A 22,434-nucleotide genomic window follows, 5' to 3' on the forward strand; every position below is an offset into this window, starting at 1 on the left:
CTTTTTCTTTTCTTTTTTTTGTTTTCCTTCCAAATCCCTGCAGCCATGTCTGTCTGATAAAAGATATTATGTCTTCCTACAGACTTTGCCTCACATATCCATAGATCACCATAGCTGATCACTGTTCCAAATTAGGTGCTGTTTTCTGATGGAATACTGGCAAGTACTTTTTTTGGGGGGGGTAATCTGAGAACCCTAGTTTGGCCAGTGTGACAAAGCAGTATACTGCTGCCAGTCCACATGAGCATCCTCATCTGGATTCAGTTTTGTAGCTGAGGCACTGCTTTCCTGGTGAGAGCTCAGCAGGCACCTCTGCATGGGTTGATGGGATGGTTGTTTTTCATAATTCCTGGCTTGTCTCTTAGCTTCCAGGCAGCCTGAGCTTTCCTGATTGTCATCTTCTTTTCTGAACAGATGCAGACTCTCTATGCTTTCGATGAAGAAGAAACAGAAATGAAAAATAAAATAGTTGAGGACTTGAAGACAGCTCTGCGGACTCAGCCTATGAGGTAATGTTGTTTGTCTTTCATCACAATTCACTGCTTCCCTATGGTCAGATGTGACACAGGAGAGAGTAGTAAGGACACAAGCCTCTCTGATATTTCAGACAATCCACAGAGAACCCTATAGACCCTGGTCTGAACCTGCCTCACTGGAACACTAATGTTGAAGTACGTAGCTTCAGGAAAATAAAACACAAAGTCATCTACAAAAAAAACACATCTGTGGCAGATATGTACGAACACATGTAATGATTATGAAGATCAGATTGCAGACTTCATATCTGAAGTCTGAACATCCTGAACATCCCATGTACATCCTATGTAACTTAACTTTAGGCAAAATCTGCTCTGAACTTTGAATTCAATCTTCCTCTTATTTTTATGTAATGTGAACTGTTTGGTACAAAGCAGCTAATCCATCTGACATCACCTGGTTTGGCATCCTTCCTGTTCTATGTGTAACTGTGCTGTAGAGAAACTTATTGTGTACTGTGTCTTTGAAGGTAAGGTCATCTTTGTTTATCTGTGAACAAAGTTCTGAACGTTAGCTAGCTAACCAACAGAAACTTTTTCCATTGAGCAGTTAGAAGAGCATTGTGCGGAAGCAGTAACTGTAGTTAACATGATCTCAGGACACACTTGGTCAAAAAGTGTCTGAATCCCTTTGATTACGCCAAAATAGGTCAAATGCATTTGCATACACACTGTACTGAAGTCATAGTTTCAGAGAGCTTCACTGATGTCTAAGCATTAGGAACCTAACCAACCAAATATATAGATAAAATTATATCAAAGAATTTGAATTACAGTAACTTTGACTTGAAGTAAAGATATATTCTGAGACTTCTTGCAGAGCTAAGTGCTGATTGTGCTTCCCTCCCTTCCTGAAAAGTTAACTGCATGCAGCTTCTCACCTTGCAGCAAGTGAGAGGTAGAACACATCAGCTTAAACCTCAGCTTTTTTTTACCTCCTGTTGTGATGGCCTGTAAGAGTGCACAAACCAAGGTTCTGATGCTCCTGAGGCATAAAGATTCATCAGGCTTTGGTAACTTTAGCATGTGGGTAGGGTGAGTGCTTTTAATGTGGAAGAGGAGAAACAGTGGCCTATATGGAGGCATAGCCCAAGTGGATAAGTGACTCTTTGATCCTGTCTATCACTGTCCTGAATCAGAGAACACAGTAAAATGCAGCTGGACTTTATGTTAAAATGGAAGCTGCCAAACTCCCAACTCACACAAGGATCTTAAAACAAAATCCTTTGCTGCTGAGACTTGCTGTAGCAACTCTACATTAAAGTGGAGCTGATTTGATGCTTACTCTGTGAAAGCAATAGCTTTCCTTGAGCATAGCCATGGCACAAAAGCCTCTCTGCTGTGTTCAGTTGAAACACTTCGGTGGCCACTACTGGTTGTTCTGCTGGCATTTTGAATAGGACAGCCCAGCCTCCTTATTGAGAGCAAGGCAACAGAGAAGAAGAAAGAGAAATGTCTTTTGCTCAAAGCCTTGCAAGGTTTTCTTTCTCAGACCTGTATGGCTTCTGCTGGATCCCCTTAACAACAGCCTATTGCTTCATCTGTTTATAATAACCCTAACTAGCTTCAGTACAAGCATCTATGAGCTGCCCTATAAAGTGTTCGCTTCTCAATCGCTGGCGATGGTTAGGGGGTTCTCATTTTTTTTATTTTTTTTTTAATAGTTAAGCCAAGCCAAATTTTGAGTTAAGTACTATGTCTCAACTAATTTCCAGTGACTCAGTTCATTAGCTGCCAAATGGGCTGCGTGCCAATGCCTGATCAACAAGCCAGTTTCTTCTTGATGGAAAGGTTGCAGTAGGGAGGCCCTCAGCTCCATCAAATCCCTCTCATAAGCACTACAATACCCAAGCCTTCAAAATAGTAGTCTTTCTAGTTGAATTTGGACATCAAATCCTATTGTCCTTGCCACTTCTGTTCATCAGGCCTCTGACGAAAATAGAGACCTAAATTCACACATGGTGAGCTGCCTGGAATCCATTTGTGATGGTAGGGTATACAGGGGCTCTGACCAAGAATCCTCTGCTTGAATTCTCTAATCTAGAGGAAATAAAAGAAGAAAAATGCATGTGTTTGGCTCTGTGTTTTATTTTACTGTAGAACCATGACACTTTTAGTAGAAAATGCAGAGTAATGGTATTAGTCTGTGCCTCTACTCCAACACCTGAGTTCTAACTGCAACAAAAATTGAAGCAGACCAATCCAAAATCAAGTTCCTCTTCTCTTTGGAGAAAAGGTGATAAAAACATCCCTGGGCAACTAGTTGACTCACTCTGAGCAAGTGCATTTTGTTCTGGTGTTTAAGAGCTGCCCTGAAATAACAAAGCCAGTTTACGTCTCAACATGCAGGAACAACCCCAGCCTTAGAGAAATAAAACCCTACATCTGCATCTTGTAAGGAAACACATTTTCTTTTAGGTTTGTAAGAACTCATAACTATAAACAAATGTGATGACAAACTGTTGGACAGAAGCAGTGAAAGAAAAGCTTTACTTTTGGTATGTTAGTGCCCCAAAATGAAGGTTCAGAAGTGTAATAAAAGTAAAAACTTACAAGGGACTGGAAAAAAAAAATCAGTTTTTGGAACCCCAGAAAAATACCTCCTTTAGTTTGATTCACCACTAACTCCCTTTGCTGTCTGCTTTTCTCCTTTTGTTTAATTTGGATTTACCTCCTGTTATTTTTGTTTGATTTAGCCATCTTGCATTAAGTGCATACTGGAGATGATCATCTATGCATCCAGCAAGCAAAATCCATTATGCTGAATTTGTCCGCAATTCAGTAGTTGTCAGGATTATACATGCCCTCTGATTCAAAAATTGATGCTGCAAGGAAATGTAGCCTTGGCTGTTAACAGGGTGGGAAAATCCTGCTCTCTGCACACCCATGGCATATGATCTTTCTTTCTGAGCTGGATCAACACTCTCAGGGAGGCTTTTCCACCCCTACATTTGGTCATTACCTCTTAGGCTGCCACAACTGCATTTGCATGAAAAGTTTGTTACTGGAGCTAGCTAACCCATTATGATCAGCACTCTAAAACTTGAAAGGCTAAGAGACATCCTGACTTTTAAAGTGTGCTAAACTGGTCAAGTGAGAGTCTGAGGTGAAGTTAAGCTTTAATTTGCTTGTTTGGCACCTATTAAAACACACCCTGCTTTATTTAAAACTTGAGCTTTTGGATGTGTTAGCCAGAATGTATTGGCAAACATGCGTAACTTTACACCTTCCAGTCTAGAACAAGACCTTACTTTGCAACATGCAGTATGTATAGGATGTCAGTTAGCTATACATGTGTATATTGTGAGGAAGAAGGTACTTTATGTGCTTGGGTTGGGTTTGCTTTCACACATGAGTGCATGCACACGCACACACACACATCCCTGCTTACAGTCATACAGATACACAAACACCAAGCAGTGTGAAGATTGTTGCTCTCAGCCTGTCAGCTAAACTCGTCCTTTTTCACTGCTGTACACACATTTATGCACACACCTTCCCACACTGAGCAAATCCTCGTACTGAGTGTGTCTGTTGGCCCAGAAACTGCTACTGCCATTTCTTTATCTCTTGCATGATTTCTGGCTTTTCTGGAGAATAGGAAACCAAGTGGTTTCAGAAAGAAAGATTAAAATCATCATTTGGTTCCTGCTTCTGATGTCAGCTGAAATGGGGAGGTAGTTGGACTTGCTTCCTATTGAGTAATGCAGATTAATGTTTGCTCTCCGGACTAGGAATAGTACAGGAAAATCCCAGCATTGTTTTAACTTATGTCATTAATCAAGGTCTGTGACACACACCACTTTCCTGCACATGCCTCCTTTTTTGAATGACCTCACCCAGACAGAACTAGAAAAATTGCTCTGCAGTGAATTTTGTACGGGATTGTACTTAATTGGGACAATGTGACTTTTGTGTATTTGCCATTTTTTTTCACATTTTCATCAGAGCAGGCTAAAATACACGAAGGTTAGATTGTAGTAGCTTGCATGTCTTAGCATCAGACCAGATGTTCCATCCAAAAGTATGTTTAAGGGAACTGTTGTTCAGCTGCTTCTTACGGAAGTTTTCTTCCATCAGTAGATCTTCATATCTTCAGAAAGGCATCCATCATAAGTCTTCCCTCAGCCCTGGAAGTGAAAAGAGCAGCAAAACATCTGCTTTTTTGGGTTGTTGGGTTTTTTCTTTTTCTTTTTGCCACTTTCACCCTCCTTTTTTTCTTGTTTTTTTTCCATCCCCTAAAAGATGGAAGGAATAGCTACGGTATAGGATATATTCATGGAACTGTATTTTGGAGGTGAGGGAGGAGTAGGAGAATTTAAATTAGTCCCTTCATAGTAGAGGCAGAAAGTAACTCTGCTTTTCAGGCCAAGGGGTAAAGAAATGCTCAGAAGCCATTGGCATCACATTGTTTGGTAACATGTTGAGTTTGTGCTTATTTTGGCTCTGAATGTATCCTTCACAGCAACTCTTTTAGCAGTGAATGTACTAATTTCAGTTGTCTTTGTCGTGTTAGCAGCTAAATGCATTACAGAAACTGAACTAAGTTTTAATCTTTCTGTAACTGGTTTAAATAACAAACTGCTTTGAGTGACTTACCAAATTCCTGGTGCACAATGTTGATCCCCCTCTCTGGCCTGTAGGCAGAGAGACTTTTGCTCCTATGATCTGCTAGAGAGACAAGATGACGCATCCAAATAAAGTGTAATCAGACCTGTGTGAAACTTGGAAGATTGTCTTAGTGGGGTTCAACTAAATCCTGTTTTCATTTCTGGTGCACATGTGTTCCTGTATGTGCTTTCCCTTACTCCGATATTCGCTTTGAAATCCAATTTTGAGCAATACTCAAGCCTCAGACTGAAACTTTGTTGAAAGCACCAGGCTTTGCTATATTTCTGGTCAAACTGCTGGCCCAAACAAGCTGAAACTTGGCAAATCTATCAGCACAGTGAGCATAACTTTGAGGTAGGCCCTGAAAATTCCTGTGTGGTGTGGGATGTAACCACCAGAAGACTATACATATGTCAAGACCATTTTCCCAGTAGATGTGTAAGTATGGATCATGTTTGTCTTGCTGGTGCAGAGACATGAATAGAGACCAGTGAAATTCAGCCTTTCACTGTGGCGTTTCCATTACTGATTCATGTTAGCACCAGCGTCTCACTCAAGGACAGAAGACAGAAAGTACATTACAAACCATCTAACAGGGAAGAAGAGGGCCTGGGTAAAACAATGACATAGATTTTTGATATTTTTAATTTGTTACACAGGTAGCAATTGTTAACAACCTTTTCATTTCTTTGAGGTGTCTTTCTATGTACATTATACTTTTTAGAGTCTGTTCATGAATTTATTACTGTCGGTGTGCATTTTTGTAGACTGAAAATTCAAATGTAATTCACATGGTTTTTCATTCACACATTCTAAAAAAATGCACCTACCCGAATGACCTATTAGGGGAGGCAGGAGGTAAACAAAGTGACCTAGAGAAATTGTTTGCAGCCCAGTTTGTATCTTTGTATCCGCATTTGTAAGCCTGGGAGCTCTAAATGAATGATTGAACCTTAAACTTTTCTAAGGCTTTGTTTTCATCCTCAGTTTGCATAATCTTAACCTGAAGAAAGGCAAATTTTATGGTAGAATACAGTGGAAACAGGACTCTAGCGATGTCAGTTGTCAAAATAAACCTGTCCTACTATAGATTCAGTCTTTGATGTGTCATTTAGCTGATTATATATCTTGTGTATATTAGTACATACGTAAGATATAGCAACTTGAAAGAATCTCTTCCAACTTGAAAATGCAGCAACTGTTGTGGTGGATTACAGCAGGTGACGGTGGTAACTGCAGCAAAGAACACAGCAATGGAACAGTAGGGTCATAGTGATAAAATATAATTACCCTGAAAGTGTGACACACCATTATTAGCTAGTCTGATTTCCTTATTTTTCCTGTTTTTTATGGTTTGTTTGGTTGTTTGTTGGGTTGGGGTTTTTTCCCAGGTTTGTGACCCGGTTTATTGAGCTGGATGGCCTGAGCTGTTTGCTGAACTTCCTGAAGAGCATGGACTACGAGACCTCAGAGAGCCGTATCCACACATCCGTTATAGGGTGTATCAAGGCGCTGATGAACAACTCCCAAGGACGGGCTCATGTCCTGGCTCACCCAGAGAGTATCAACATAATTTCCCAGAGTTTACGGACTGAGAACATTAAGACCAAGATTGCTGTGCTGGAGATCCTAGGAGCTGTCTGCTTGGTACCAGATGGTCACAAGAAAGTCTTGCAAGCCATGCTTCATTACCAAGTCTATGCTGCAGAAAGGACAAGATTTCAGGTACAAGAAGGATATTTTGCCAGAAATACCCAGTTTGATGAATCTCAGTGGCGAGTGATTTTTACAGTGCATATATTGCAAACTTTCCAGGTAGTAAAAAGCAAAGATTTCTCATTTTGTCTTAGGAAATGCACTTCCTCAAATAAATTATCAGCAATTTTTTTTCCCCTCAAAGACCTGGTTGCTTGTCATTAATGCTAACTTAAAATTTATCAAAAAACAGGGGTTCACTGTGTTAAGTGAAAGCTGCTAATCTGTTCATACTATAACCAGATGGCATTTCTGGGTGGTAATGATTGGTTCTGCCCTAGAAGCCAAAGCCACAGAATTCCAGGAGCCTCTGTCTTGGTTTTAAAGCCCATGATTTAGTAATAAACAAGTTTCTGATTAAATAATGGAGACAGTGGATTAAATAACATACAGTGGAGGCACTTCAATTGCCACTTAGCAATCAACTTATGAATTGTCACCACTTAGCAATTGTTAGCTCGGATAACTCCCATTCAGAACACAGAAGGGAAACTCAATCTCAGAGTCTTTGAGATAGGTCAGTAGATCATTGGCAGGCTTCTATTATGGATACTTCTGGCTACTTAATAGAAACATTCCTCTTCCTAGTGAACTGGGTACCTTTAAAAAAATGCAACAGAATATGTTGCTGTATATGAAGCTGTAGTTCCTAAATTTTGGAGTAACCTCACCAATTTACCATTCTTTCATAGCTGAAACGATAAGAGTAGTGTTGAGCCAACACCCACTGACTGTGACTCACACCTGGGACTGGGGTGCAGGAGATCTTGCCTGGGTTTTAACCCATATGTGGCATTGGCTGGTCACCCCTCTGTGTGCACTGCTGCATATGCCTTCAGATTTGATGCATGTCTTCATTATACAAATATGACACATATGATATATGACTCCAGAAAGGGGCACAGAGGGGCTTACAGTCTCTGTTGAAAGCTCTTAAGAGCTTTCAAAAGAGAAAATAATAACTACAGTAAAATTTAAAAGGTGAAGAGATTGCAGCTGCAATCGTAAGAATTTCACCATTCTCTAGTTACAAGAGTAGGATAGGAATGACCAATGCAGAAGGAGAAAATTAAGCCATGTAGAGAGTTATGACGTGCAGGTTTATGTGGACTATGTATGGAAGAGAGAAGGAAAGCTTTTAAACCAGCTTATTCTCTATAAATTAGCTGAAATAAGGAATCCTTCCTGAATTAATTTGGCATTCTTGTATAACTGAGAGACAGGTGCAGATAACCCTCAGTGCTTAGCAAAAAGCAGTGGTAACTCATGGCTCTGATACTTCTAGTACTGTGTTAACTTATTCTTGATGAAGGGACTCTGCTTAATCAGCTCATACGGGACATAGATGCTGTGTTTACTGAGTCTCCTATTTGGGTGTTCTCCCTCTCTCTTTTTGTATTAGCTTAAAATTGTTTGAATAACTGATGTAATTAATTGCTGGGCAAAGTATGCACAGATCTTGTACAACCAAGCTTTTGAGGAATCTGGTTTAATGATTTGCAGATCTTTACCAGCTCTTCTGTTCATGTAAGTATTTTGCATAAATGCTTGTTTTTGTCAAAATGCTTTCCATTGGGGAAAATTGAAAGATAAATGAATACTATCTCTATTTTCTTTCTTACGCACACACACACAAAAAAAAAATCCCACCCAAACCCCAAAACTATTTAGCAGAAGGGAAGTGTTCTCGTGTGCAATTTCTAACACTTGTGTCTAGATGATAGAATGGGATTTTTGTCTAACAGAGAGATGAGCATTTTTTAAATGCTGGTGAAATAAATGTGGTCATGGTCTTCCTTACATTTTAGTTGAAGACTCTCTGATGCTCCAGGACTTGTCAGATAAGAGACTGTTATATCTCTTTGCCTTTTGCCCTCCTACATCTGTGCTTCAGATCAGTCTTGCAGCTTATTATCAAGGAAAGTAAAAAGCGTAGGGCTTTCTGGAAACTGTAGTAGCTCACCTTGGTCAGAATGTCCAATAAAGAAATTATAGATAACACTAACCTCTAACAACATCAGTGCAATTGTACTTTTCCTTAAGTTGCCTTCCTGACAACAGTGGTTGATAATATTCTTCAGCATTTCAGCCACCTCACTGTCAATTTATCCTTCCTCATCTATGAAAGCTGGTACTTTGTATACTATGTGTTTGGATTTATTTTCCCCTCTTGCCTATTGCAGTAGATACGTGTTGCATTCTCCCCATATCATCTGCAGTGACCAGCACTACATACTTTGAGGAATCAGGAGGTGTATATAAGAAACACTGTTCCAGATGTGTTGCTCTACTTCTTGCAGAGGAATATCATCATGATGAATAATAATTTGGGGTGCACAGTTCTGCTTTCACTCCCCTTTATAAAAAGGGAGGGTCAGAATTTACTGGCAACCACCTAAAACTTGGAACTAGTGCATAACTTGCTGCTGAAAACGTTAGATTGGAATACTGGTTATTTTGAATTTGCACGTGTTCAGGTGTAGTGGAGTGATGTAGAGATCATGTATTTAACATAGTGACATAAAACATGGCATGCTTTGTTGAATGTCAGAAATTATTGCTGGTTATCGTTCTAAGCAAAACCCTTGCTACCTGGCTCAGCTAGTCAAAAGTAGTCAGAGGGCCCAGCAACCAGTGAATTAGTAGAGAAAGAAGGCTGAAACTTCAGACATGGTTCTTGCTAAACTTGCATTGGCTCTGTCTTGCTATAACTCTTGCTATTTGGAAAAAATTTATTTGCTTTTTGATGTGTTCCTGTTGGTTTGTTGGTTTTTTTTTTAATTGAAGTTAATGTAAAATATAGATAGAACTTTTATGAATATGAAGGAATATCTCCTTAACAAAATTTCATCGTTTGCTCTGAGTGGAAATGTTGATGTAAATACTGTTTTTTTTTTTCTATATAGTCAGCATTGCATCTACTGATTGCAATTATCAATCTAATCCTCAACTTCAGGGAGGAGTCACTTTAATGCTATGCGAGATTCTCCAGAATTTACCCTTCTTTGTTGAGACTTCAGTCTTCACTCAAATGCCTTTTAGCACTCAGCTGCACCCTATGTCTCCACTGATCAGTGTGTTCACATGTCTGTCAGGATCATCTTTGTCTTTACACTTGCAACTAGTGTTTATGCATTATGTTTGTGTGTGAATATATATTGTGGCTATTTCAGTTCTCTACCATTTGTCACAGCTTCTTGCCTGAACTGATCACTATTCCTGCTTTAATCTTTGACCCTTCTTTCATGCTGTCCCTTCTGCCTGGAATAACTCTCACTTTAATGTCCAACAGGCAGTCTTCAGTTCCTCTTTTAAGATATTCCTTGAAAACTGTCCTCTCCAGAGCAGTATTCCATTTTTACTCAAAAACCACAATAACATAAAGGCATGCCTTCAGTCTTCTTCCTGAGGCAGTCTGGAAAACCTGTCTTTTCTTCATTCAATTTTTGTTTGAAATATGCTTCTGTGCCTACAAATTCTACTCTACTCCTTACAGAAGAGAAATAAAAGCAAACATAGGAAAGCCAGACAATAATCCTTCAAAGCAGGAATGTGGAATTAGGAAGATGAGCCTTTGGTGTCCTTGCTTGGATTCTTTTCCACCTGATATATACAAAACCAACATTAGTGTAATTCCATCACTAATTTACTGCATGACCGTCCAAAAAGTTACTCTATCTTGAATTTCTCAGGTTCTTTTATTGTGAAAATGGAGGTTTCTAAAAAAAAAAAACAACAAAAAACAAACAAACAAACAAAAAAAAGAAAAAAAATGAGAAAGAAGAATCACTGATTTCCATTGTCATTCGCATCTGATTATCCCATTTATGACTGGTTTCCTTTGTGAAAGGGGCACAATCTTACTCTTCCCTAAGCTGACGCCTTTCTGATTATTGTTATGCTTGCTGCCTCCCCTCACTTCTCCTGTGGAGTGAAGGCATTGTGTTATCTCAATCCTAACACGTTGTGCTTTGTAACATTCCGCATTTTGAGTCAAACTCATGTTACAAAGTTGTAATGCTGTGTACTGGCCCAGAAAATTTTATCAGGATGTTCCAGTGCCCTTCCAGCCTAGTCTGTGATCTAGGACACCTACCTGGCTGGGGACCCCTGGGGAGAGAAAATTCAGTCTTGGGGGAACCTAGGTGTTAAATACTGTCTGAAAGGAGCTGATTTAAATTGCTGATATAAATATTAATTGGGCTTCTTTGGGTAGAACTCTTCCTCCTCAATGATACTAGGAATTTTAAAACTTGAAGTGAAGGAATAAAGGAAGCTTGATATCATCAGTTGAAAAGGTGGAGATTAGGAGCATGCCTTCCAGAGCCTTCTTGCCTGTTTTGTGTTAAACATGCTCAGTACCTACATAATCTGTACGAAGAAATCTGATCAATTTAGAGTTGTAGTAGGGGAGCTAACAAGGAACAAATTAAAATCCTGTATTCCCAATTGATTTGCTTCTTCCTTCAACACTTAACCAAAGCCTTTTGAGGTTTGCTGCAGATTGAACAAAACCCTACTAGATGTCAGTGATGAGGAATAATGGGATTAAGTGAGGAAAGTTTTGCTTAAATAGTAGGAAAAACCTTTATAACCATAAGATCAATTGGGCCACAGAGCTGGCTGCCAAGAGGTGTGGTGAAATCTTCACAGGAAATGTTCAAGTGAAGACTTGAACCTCAGCCATTTGCAAAGGGTTGGAGATATTGGAGTTCAGCCACTGTGTGTGGGTGTAGACTCTGATTTTTGGAAATAGCACGAACTTACAGTGTTTCCTTCTAAGGCTGAACAATTGCATGAAGATGTGCCGCTCTTCAGTTAGCTTAGTGCAGATTTGGCCCCCACTGCTTTCTGCTCCTAATCCAGCCTTCTAACGGGGGATAGAAAATTTTTGCATCCTTCATTGTGTCTGGACAGTGTATCTGCTATGTTGTTTCATAGATTCTAGCATGTTACCAAAAGTTTCTGAGAATATATGACAGGAATGAGGCCTCTGAAGAAAACTAGCAAAGCTATCCTTGGTTTTGATGCTTCTGTAATGTTGGCTACTTAAATTATTCTAAGAAGACACAGGTGCTTTGGATTTTAATGTCAGATTTGGCAGCAAGAGAATTAAATTATCATTTACTTCTGTTTATTTGTCATGTAGAAGACAGAGTTTTGTTGGTGAATTTAAAGACTTAGATAATCTTCTATTATTGTTAGAGATAGAATGTTGGACTGGACTGGCCATCAGTCTGGCCCAGTAAGGCATTTCATGTGTATTTATGTAAGACTCATTTCTAACAAAACGGGGGAAGAGCTGGTATTTAGTCATTATATAACTACTGGGAAATCACAGATGTGATGGATGTTCAAATACCAGAAGTAGGATATTTGCAAATAGCAGCTGGGCAACTTAGAAGATGCAAGAAAAAGAGTTTATGAAACAGAGCTTGCTTGGTATTGAGCATACAATGCTCAGATATAAGAAAAGCTGTCAGCAGCAGTGCATGATAGATCAAAATACTTTTGCACAAAACCAAGCAAATTGTTTGCATGAAGCCATGAGAGTATTCTTTCCCCTGGGTAATGCACAGGAGGATATATTCCCCATTTCTTGAGACATATCTCCATTTTCCAGACCTATGAAACTGATGACTATCACATGAAAGATTTTCCTATGAATGAACACTTTCAGTAGCTAGGGAGAGAAGACTGACTAAAGGAAAATTAACCTCCTTACTCAGCATTATAGCTTCTAAATATTATTTAGATGGTCTGCTGAGCTGAACACTAGAAAGCTACTTTTGTCTTCATTCTCGCTTTATGGCCAAAACTTCTTGGGAAGAGTAAAAAGAATTCTGTCTTTTCTAGTGTGTCAGCAAAACAAATGTATGAGTTTATTATTAATGCTGGAGAGAGATGCATACAATTGAACTGGCAGATATCAAGTGAAATTTGTTACTCTTCCAGTAAGGAAAGTCACCCTTGGAATTATGAGCTGATCAGAGAAGACCCTCAAGAGAAGATTCACTGTCATCAGCAGAAACCTAAAAGTAGAGTTGCTTTCATGGCTAATCAGTTTCTACATATAACCTCTATGGTAAATATTCAAGTGGAATTAATCTGCTCATATAAACACAGGCTACCAACAGTATTTGTCTAGTTTTTTTTTCTTGTTTGTCTCCTAATGTTCTCAAAATCATGGCAAAATATCTATATGTATGTTAGAGATTAGACCAGAGTCACAGAATAGTTAGGGTTGGCAAGGACCTTAAGATCATCTAGTTCCAGCCCCCTGCAAATATATAGCAAATCAAAAGAAGACTGTGCATATCCCTTGAACAGTATGCACAATGATGCAAGAATTCAGTTTATATCATTTAATACAGACTACTATTCTATTTTAGACATTGCTGAATGAGCTAGACCGAAGTATGGGGCGATACCGAGATGAAGTAAATCTCAAAACAGCCATCATGTCCTTTATCAATGCTGTTCTGAATGCTGGTGCTGGTGAGGTGAGTCATTGTCCTGGAAATTCCTTCTGAAATGTTGTGCTTGTATTAATTTGCCTTGGAAATATTTAGTAGATTAAGTCACATATCTTGTGTTATTGAGAGGGTATAGTTTGTGGAAAATGATGCTTAATTGTTAATATCAGCCTTATAATGTCTTCCATATTATTTCATTCCCAGACTCTTCTAATAAAACATAAACTACTGAAATGATTGTTTTAGGGTCTTTTGTTGTTTTATTTCAAGAACTGCAAAGCATTTACCTCTTGATTTCAGCCTTTTGGAAAATACTTTGGTTTATCTTCAGAAATGTTTTGAAATTTTGTTTTGTTTCAAAATCATATTCAAAACATTTAGATTTAAAAATGTCAAAGGGAGAAATTTCAGAAAAGATAGTTTGTTGTTTTTTCTTAACAAGACTTTCTGTTGAGTCTGGAGGATATTTTATGCTGATATTGTTTCATTAAAATTGTTACTTTTGTTACCCTGGCTTTTCTTTTTTTGGTTAAACCACAACAGACAAACAAGCCCGGAAGAGCTCTGTCTGGCACTACGTTTGTGCCTGTCTGTCCTGTAACATCCTGCTGAATAAGTTTAAAGTTGCTAGAGTATGTGGTGATTTTATGACAAATAAACATAAAAGCTAGGAGAAAGAATGCAGTACTTTTCATCTGTAAGTGGCAGGTGGACCTCTAATGGAGTAGCAGGACAAACGCTAATAAGTTCTGTTCTCTATGGAACAGCATGGGGTGTGCTGTTCTGACTGGGTAAGCAGAACTCACTGTAAGTAAGCGAGGACTGTATTTTTAAGTGAAATGGTTGTAAAGGCATTAGGTTTTTTTTTACTTTATTGGAATTAGTTACTCTGTGAATTTGGTGTCAGGATAGAAGATATTAAAAAGGAAGAACTGATGTTTTAAGTAATTTTTCTTTTTTATAATGTGATTAATTAGAAACTTTTGAAATCCAGTAACTTATTTTTCCCCACTTCTTAAGGATAATTTGGAGTTCCGATTACACCTACGATACGAGTTTCTAATGCTGGGAATTCAACCTGTCATTGACAAGCTAAGAGGACATGAGAATGCCACACTGGACAGGTAAGACATGTTTTCTGAGAACAGTTATTGACCACATGAAAGAGTCCTTAGAAATTCTCCTCCATTTGGGTTTCAGATTTAAGCATTAAGCTGTTTCTGTCACTTCCAAGATCTGACTTCCTTTAAAGAAAAGGAGATTTGTCCTTAAGGTCAGCAGATGAAGTAGGAAACATGCATACTGAACTAACAGTGGCTGTGGCAAGGAGTTCCTCAATTGCTTATCTTCAAAGGTGGGATGGCAATCAGAAAAAAAACAACATTAAAAATGGTTGTTGTTTTTTGGTTTTGTTTTTTTTCCCTTGTAGTGAAACTTCACTGAGACTGGGTATGTGTGGTCAAAGCACAGGTTCTGAGTTTCCTAGTTTTTTCTTTTAAGCTCAGTCTTTTTTTGTGATCTAGCTGTATCACAACCTCCGGAACAGCATCACTAGCACAACTACGAGAGAAGGTGGGTAAAGGGGTAGAGATGCCAAGGGGGCAAGCGAGAAAAGTAAACAGCCCTGTAACTGCACAAAACGTAACACCTGGGTCAGAGCAATCCCAGGCACAGCTACAGGTTGGGCAGAGAAGAGATTCAGAGCAGCCCTGAGGAGAAGGACTCAGGAGTGTTGGTCGATAAGAAACTTCACATGAGCCAGCAGTGTGCGCTCACAGCCCAGAAAGCCAACCGTATCCTGGGCTGCATCAAAAGGAGCATGACCAGCAGGTCAAAGGAGGTGATCCTGCCCCTCTACTCTGCTCTCATGAGACCCCACTTGGAGTATTGTGTGCAGTTCTGGTGTCCTCAACATAAAAAGGACATGGAACTGCTAGAACAAGTGCAGAGGAGGGCCACGAGGATGGTCAGGGGACTGGAGCACCTCCTGTATGAAGACAGGCTGAGAAAGTTGGGGCTGTTCAGCCTGGAGAAGAGAAGGCTGCGTGGAGACCTCATAGCAGCCTTCCAGTATCTGAAGGGGGCCTACAGGGATGCTGGTGAGGGACTATTCATTAGGGACTGTAGTGATAGGACAAGGGGTAATGGGTTGAAACTTAAACAGCAGAGGTTTAGATTGGATATAAGGAAGAAATTCTTTACTGTTAGGGTGGTGAGGTACTGGAATGGGTTGCCCAGGGAGGTAGTGAATGCTCCATCCCTGGCAGTGTTCAAGGGTGGGTTGGATGAAGCCTTGGATGATATGGTTTAGTGTGAGGTGTCCCTGCCCATGGCAGGGGGGTTGGAACTAGATGATCTTAAAGTCCTTTCCAACCCTAATTATTCTATGATTCTATGTTACTTTTGATCTACAACATAATAACCAAGAAGACAATCTGTCCTATAGACAACCTGTGTTCCTTCAGTCTGTAACTAGGAGGTGCTTAGGGGCACTTTTGGATTTTACAAGCTAGTCATGAGAATGGTAACAGTGGTCTGGGACTATCCCAGATGCCTGGATTACACAGTTTATATGCCAAGTCTGTATACAGGGAGCTGTGCCACAGGCTTTCTCCACATCAGCTTCTGTGCTCTAGTCTTAGTGTAAGAGAAATCCAGTTGCCATGGTCTTTCACTAGGACCCCAAATCCCACAGAGGCATGCTGCTGTGCTCATCAGTAGGCAAGTGTAGACAATTATGAGCTCTGCTGTTCAACTAATCCATTGAATGCATCTCTGCTTCACCATGTGAAAGAAACAACTTGTTAGTGGTCTAACATTTGGTGAACAAGTATGGCATGGACTTTTTAGAAATGTATTGTCACTGCAGGCACAGCATTCACCACATATAGGATATCCCTTTACTGTTCTAGGTTTTTCAGCAGCCTTACCTCAAAACAGTAACCTAGCACAAGGGTTAAAGAGCATGTATAACTCAGCCAGCCATTCCTTTTAGCTTGTCACTGACCCCTCTGAGTTGCCTCATGCACATCATGTGAGAAGTGCTTGCTAATTTCCAGGTATTCTAACTGGAAATGTGGTGTTTCTTCTTCTGTAGTGATGTGCTTAGTTTCAGTCTGAATTGTGCTATGAACATTAGCAGGTTTTGTTTGGTTTGTTTTTCTGTTTTCTTTTAGGCATTTAGATTTCTTTGAGATGGTCAGAAATGAAGATGACCTGGAACTTGCCAAGCGGTTTGACCTGGTAAGTTTTTCTCTGGAGTACCTGAACTTGCCAAAACTGAACATCCACTTTGCATGCTTAGTGCAACTTCCCTTTGTGTTCCCTGAAAACAGTGATTGACTTTGGTACTGAGAGTGGCTGGTGCTTTTGTTTTAACTGTTTCTCATTTAACAAGTAGCGGGTTTGTGATGTGTGAATAATGAAAACAATGATCACAGACAGGGCTTCTGCCAAGTATCATTGACAAAGACTTCTTTTGTTTGGCTGAAGGTTCAGGAGTGCAGAGGTTCTCAATCCTGCTCTCATGTTCTTGGTCCTGATGATCCAGGTGCATTCTAGGTTCAGACATCCCCTTTACAGGACTATGGGTGAAGCTTGGGCTCTTCTCTGATACTCTTCCCAAGATTACAGGAAAGTCTCCTGAAGACTATCACCTCAGAGCCTGGGGAGAGGATCAGTATTTTAGATTGGGTTGATTTTAAACACAAGCCTAAAACAAGGGTGGTTTCCACAACCTCTAGCAACAATAAGATGCTGTAGGGTGTAGAATAGTTAGTTTCCTTTTTCTTCATGACCAGTTCTGGCCATACACAGTACAGAGCAACTAGCCCTTTCCTGCTCAGCTTTTACTATTTGTGTCACCACATTCTAGAATCCAAATGTTTTGCTTGCTGGAGAACAGTTCTTCATGGCTTTGCCTACCTCCTACTTTTCTATCCCTTTACTTTGAGGATCTTTTCCATCCTGGAGTGGTGATGGCAATGATGGTCTCAAAGACCCATATGCTCCTTACTGGAACTTGTAGCTGGACATTGCAGGAGACTCTGCAGAGATCCAGTTGCTGGAAATTTGCCTGCATCTATGTTGATAGATCTTTCACAGTCAGGCTTTCACTATGTATGTTTTTTCCCTTATTCTTTCACTACCTTCTCTTATTTCAGATCCACATTGATACAAAAAGTGCCTCTCAGATGTTTGAGTTGATCAAGAAGAGATTGAAGCACACAGATGCCTATCCCTATTTGTTATCCATCCTCCAGCACTGTTTGCAGATGCCATGTGAGTACATAACAGTTTTCCAGAGCAAGGGGTGTTGAAAAATTAGGTGAAGCTTTGGTGTAGGTACAGTGTCAGAGATACCAGAACACACATCACCCTGGTCTTTCACTCAGAACTTGGCAGTGGCTAAGGGCCATGGTATCTTATACTGACTCCATCCAGCAGATTTTTGTAGCAATACTTAGAGCAGCAGCTTGACCTCTCTGCACTTGTAAATAAAATGAAGTAGCTAAGGCATTCCAGTTTAGTCACTGACAGAGCTTGTAATGACTTTAAATTAGAAGTTTTAAAAAAGAAAGAGCCCTTGTGCTGTGAAGCAGGGAATTCCCAGAAATAGATACCATTTTGAATACTAACAAAATGCAGTGAGGAATTTTTCTGATGAAACAATGCAGTACTGAAAGCTGTTCTGTCACTGGGAAATTCCACAGTAAGTCTTCAGGCTTCTGCCTCATGGCAGTGCATCAGTGGAGGGCTCCTGAACTCTTAACTGAAAAAAAATATTGGTATTTGTTTTCAAAAGAAGTGATAGGAATTTTCTTGTTAACTGTAATAAAATAATTCAGTTATGCTTCCAGAGTGTAGCAGCTGAGCAAAGGCATACCGAGATCACTAAAGAACTGCCTGCCTTGGTCCTGTTAGGGATCAGGTGCTGATCTTTATTACAGCTGTACTTGATCAGTCAAACTATTTTAAAGAATCTAAAGGTCTAGGCTGTGCAACTGGGGGAGCTTAGATGAACTTTGTTTCTCTGGCTCCATTGAATCAGTCCCTTTGGTTCAACCTCTGCTTTCTCTCCGCACTTTTTGGTCATGTTTGTATAAATTTTTCATGCCATTTGAGTTTCACTGACCTTCAGATAACCAAGCATGTAGTAGAACCATCTGACTGTTTTTACAGTGCTCAGCCCCAATGTTGCCTTGGTACCAAAAAAAAACCCCAACATAAGCCTCAGAAAATACTGAGTAACAGCTATCACAAAGGAGTCTCTTCTACAGATGTTTAAAGTGCAAGTTTGAGTTAATCTGTCAAAATGGTTGTATAGCTTGAATGTGCAAATCAGGTGTGGAGTTGCCTATGCCTGTTATGTGTTGTTCCCGTATGCCAGGGGTTTGTAAACAATCTGCTAGCAACAGCTTGAGATTCGGCTTTGTGTTCTAACACTACTACATACAGGATTGAGATGGAAGGTGGAAAGGAAGAAATGCCAGTCTGTTGGCAGGTGTGTGCACTTTGGCATAGAAATTAAAGTTCTCATGGGTTGGTCTCTTTCCATGCAGATAAGAAGAATGCAGGAAACTTCCAGCAATGGCAGCTGTTGGACAGAATACTCCAACAAATTGTTCTTCAGGATGAGCAAGGAGATGATCCAGACATAGCTCCATTGGAAAACTTCAATGTCAAAAATATCATTAAAATGTAAGCTGCATTATTATTTTTATTTCTGTTTTGCAGGTATATGATGAATATGCAGGTACTTAGGAAATATAATATCTGAGGAGCTTCTTGTTTTAACTTACAGCTCCTCATTGTCTTGTTAGCATTTTAGTTGCTTTTGAATGACATCTTAACTAGATAGTATTTTCTAGTGGCTTCTAATTTTTATTAAATACTAATCTGGTTAGAAGAGCAGAAGAAATACACATGGTTTTATAACAAGGCTTCCTCATGTGCCTTTTTCTATTTAGAATGTTGATGAGTGCTTTCATTGATATTCAAAAAAAAAAAGAAAGTAAGTGGCCATCTCTATTTAGATCTCATTCCCCACTTTTTTTTTACCTCTTCATGAAATGTCTGTGTGCTCTTACCCACAGACTTGACTAAGGGCATTACCATTATTTTTTCCTATAGGATGCATCATTTGGGAAGTCTAGCTACATGAGCTGGCTCTTATTTCAACTTCCTTGTTTTCAGTCCTTTTTTAGCCAAACCTTTGGACTCTATTCCATCCATATGCCTTTGCAGGTAATTCCTGGCCCATTACCCTTCTGAATTATCCACTGAAAAGAGCATTTTATAGAACATAAGCCACATATGAAACCAAATTCTCCTGTACTAAAATTCTTACAGTCCCTCCTGTTACAGGAATGAGCCAAAATCAAAAGTGATTTCTTGTCATGGAAAAATACACTGGTGTTGATCTCTTTCTGTCTATCTGGATATCAGACTTCACTGTAGACTTCATGCCTGATCTTTCCTTTCTACTTTTATGGCTACTCCTCATTCTGCATATCTAATCAATCTCCAGCATGCCCTGCATAGTTTCTGTCAGTAATAAGAAATAGTAATGTGAAATGCTCATATCTCAAGATATTGCCTTATTAGTGATATATTGACCAATAGATATATATCCTCTCTCCTTATAAGAAAGGAAAAATAGAGCCACAGAAAGCAGAAAAAAAGACGGTCTTGTATTAAGGGTAGTGTAATTTGTAACCCACACCAGCTATTATTATTTTAGTGATTACTTCTCTCTTTCAAGATAAGTAGACTTGGCACTTTGAGGGCCTTACCTGAACACAGGAATGTATCAGGATTTTTTTTGCCAGGCATCTGTTTATCTCTTTTCAGCACTTGGAGCAACAAGCCATCACATTTATATTAGCTGTTGGCTACAATAAGGATCAGGATCTGGAACCAGACTGACCACTTTTATGAACCTTTCTAAATATATAAATTCACCAGTTTGCCTTTTTCTGATCAATGTGACCACTTGCCTTTTGGCCTGGGTAGCTCAGAACCAGATTAAACTATCTGATGTCATCTTTCAGGCTGGTGAACGAAAACGAAGTCAAGCAGTGGAGGGACCAGGCAGAGAAGTTTCGGAAAGGTGAGTGCGTCCTCTGTGCTTGGGGAGGCCAAAGAGGAGGGAAGACTGATGCCAATTCCATCACAGAGCAGCGGAGCTGGACACAACTTTTCCTTTTGTGAACAAACCCTGCTTTATTCCCTCCAGTAATTTTGTCTCATGGTGATCAGCTTATGTGCTTCATAGGATAGAGCTTCCCTCAATCCACACATAAACTGATTTTACACTCCAGGTGAAACTTGGGCATTGCAGTTTTGATCACTGAAGACCACTGTCAAGACAGACTCTTGTTTTCTTTTTCTTACTCTCGTACATCCTTGGTTGAACTGACAGATTTGTCAGCTTTATTTCAGCATAACCTGCATCTCTCTGGGGACTGTTCATGTGCTCTACTTCATCATCCCCACTTGCCTATTCCTCCTAGATCATGCTGAACTGATGAGCAGGTTAGAGAAGAAGGAGCGGGAATGTGAGACAAAGACCCAGGAGAAAGATGAAATGATGAAGACGCTGAACAAAATGAAGGACAAGCTGCAGAAGGAATCATTGGAGTTGCGCCAGACCCGGGACCAGATGAATGACCTGGTGGCTCAACTCAATGAGTTCTCGGTATGAGACTGGGACTCTTCCCATACTTGTTTAAAGCCTGCTAACTAATGAATGACGAACAAAAGCACATTATGAATTAAATACTTTCTATGATCAGTACAGACAGAATCTGTCTAGCCAGCTCCGAGATGAGTACTTAGAAGCTGCTCAACTTTTACCCAAGACTGAAATCCCTGAGGTGGTGGTATAGAATGGATAATGCATGGGCTGTTCCATTCATTCTCCTCAGCCACCTTCCCAGCAGAAGTTACTGGGGCACATGTGTCCTCCTTCAGCCATAATTTTTACTGTTGAGTAGGATGGCCCTGTTTTTTATTTCAGTGCAATAGAGAGAAACCTCCCAGATACAAAAGTAAATTTAGGGAAGAATTCAGTGAAGATTGTCATGTTTCAAAAGTACCTGTACTGCCTTGGACCCCTGCAGAAGTGACATTTACAGCTGCTTCCTCCTGCTTGGTGCTCCTTCCATCCCTGCAGTGTGCCTGAGCCTCAACTTGCCAGGACACAGCCCTGAGAGGCTAGACACTGCAGAAAGCAGATTCATTCTCTCTTCCCTTCTCCCACTTTTTATTAGTGGGGCCTAATGCCAGGCATTCCGTATTTCAAACCCTAAAGTTTAAAACTCAGGAGTTCAAAAGTTCGTAAGACTGAACTTTTCTTTTTATTCACACATAAGGAGAAAATAATACTTTTTGGCTTCTGATAGCTTTCTGTTTTTCTGAGCCATTTATGGTCCCTTTTTTTCAATCTCTTCTCCATAATTTCAAGGGCTTGAAACTTTCTCTTAAATGAAAGCTGAGATTCCTCCCTTTATTGCCTGACTTTGAGTGCAGGAGGCTTTAAAGAAAACATCGAATATTTCGAGTCTCATAATAAAATCACATCAGCTGGCAACATGGAGTTACTGTGCCTTTTAAATGGTTTGCTTTCTTTTTTCTATGTGTTTTTTGTTTTCCAGCAAGGGAGCAGCATTTCCTTCCCACCCCCACCTCCACCCCCTCCAGGTGGCCCATTAGCTTTGTCCTCTTCTCACATGTCTGAGAATCTGCCACCGCTGCCACCTCCTCTGCCTTTCTCTAGCTGTCCCCCTCCTCCTGCTCCACCACCACCTCCAGGAGGACCTCCTCCTCCACCAGGAGCACCACCTTTCTTCAGCATGGGGATTCCACCTCCTTCAACAACCACCTTCAGCAGCAGTGGCACCAGCCTGAAGAAGAAATCTGTCCCACAGCCTTCCCACCCACTGAAGTCATTCAACTGGGCTAAGCTGAGTGAGGTAAGACATTGCAGCAATTAATTTCCTAAGTATAACTCAGTGTTCATTAATGCCATGAAGTGCAACGTGACAAAAGGAAGG

At 40.0% G+C, this 22,434-nt stretch overlaps 1 protein-coding gene across 1 annotated transcript in view; it reads left to right on the top strand.

The window, feature by feature from the left end:
* DAAM2 (dishevelled associated activator of morphogenesis 2) overlaps positions 1-22,434 on the top strand; it is a 189,048-nt gene that overhangs the window by 115,930 nt on the left and 50,684 nt on the right. The window contains exons 5-14 of the mRNA XM_031045644.2: positions 415-509; positions 6,539-6,872; positions 13,295-13,405; positions 14,399-14,502; positions 16,555-16,621; positions 17,542-17,659; positions 18,940-19,078; positions 20,431-20,489; positions 20,893-21,077; positions 22,036-22,353. Coding sequence (XP_030901504.1) covers positions 415-509; positions 6,539-6,872; positions 13,295-13,405; positions 14,399-14,502; positions 16,555-16,621; positions 17,542-17,659; positions 18,940-19,078; positions 20,431-20,489; positions 20,893-21,077; positions 22,036-22,353 — 1,530 coding nt within the window. The remainder of the gene's footprint in view (positions 1-414; positions 510-6,538; positions 6,873-13,294; positions 13,406-14,398; positions 14,503-16,554; positions 16,622-17,541; positions 17,660-18,939; positions 19,079-20,430; positions 20,490-20,892; positions 21,078-22,035; positions 22,354-22,434) is intronic.

This window comes from Melopsittacus undulatus, chromosome 3, assembly GCF_012275295.1.
Source record: "Melopsittacus undulatus isolate bMelUnd1 chromosome 3, bMelUnd1.mat.Z, whole genome shotgun sequence".
NCBI classification, from domain to species: domain Eukaryota; kingdom Metazoa; phylum Chordata; class Aves; order Psittaciformes; family Psittaculidae; genus Melopsittacus; species Melopsittacus undulatus.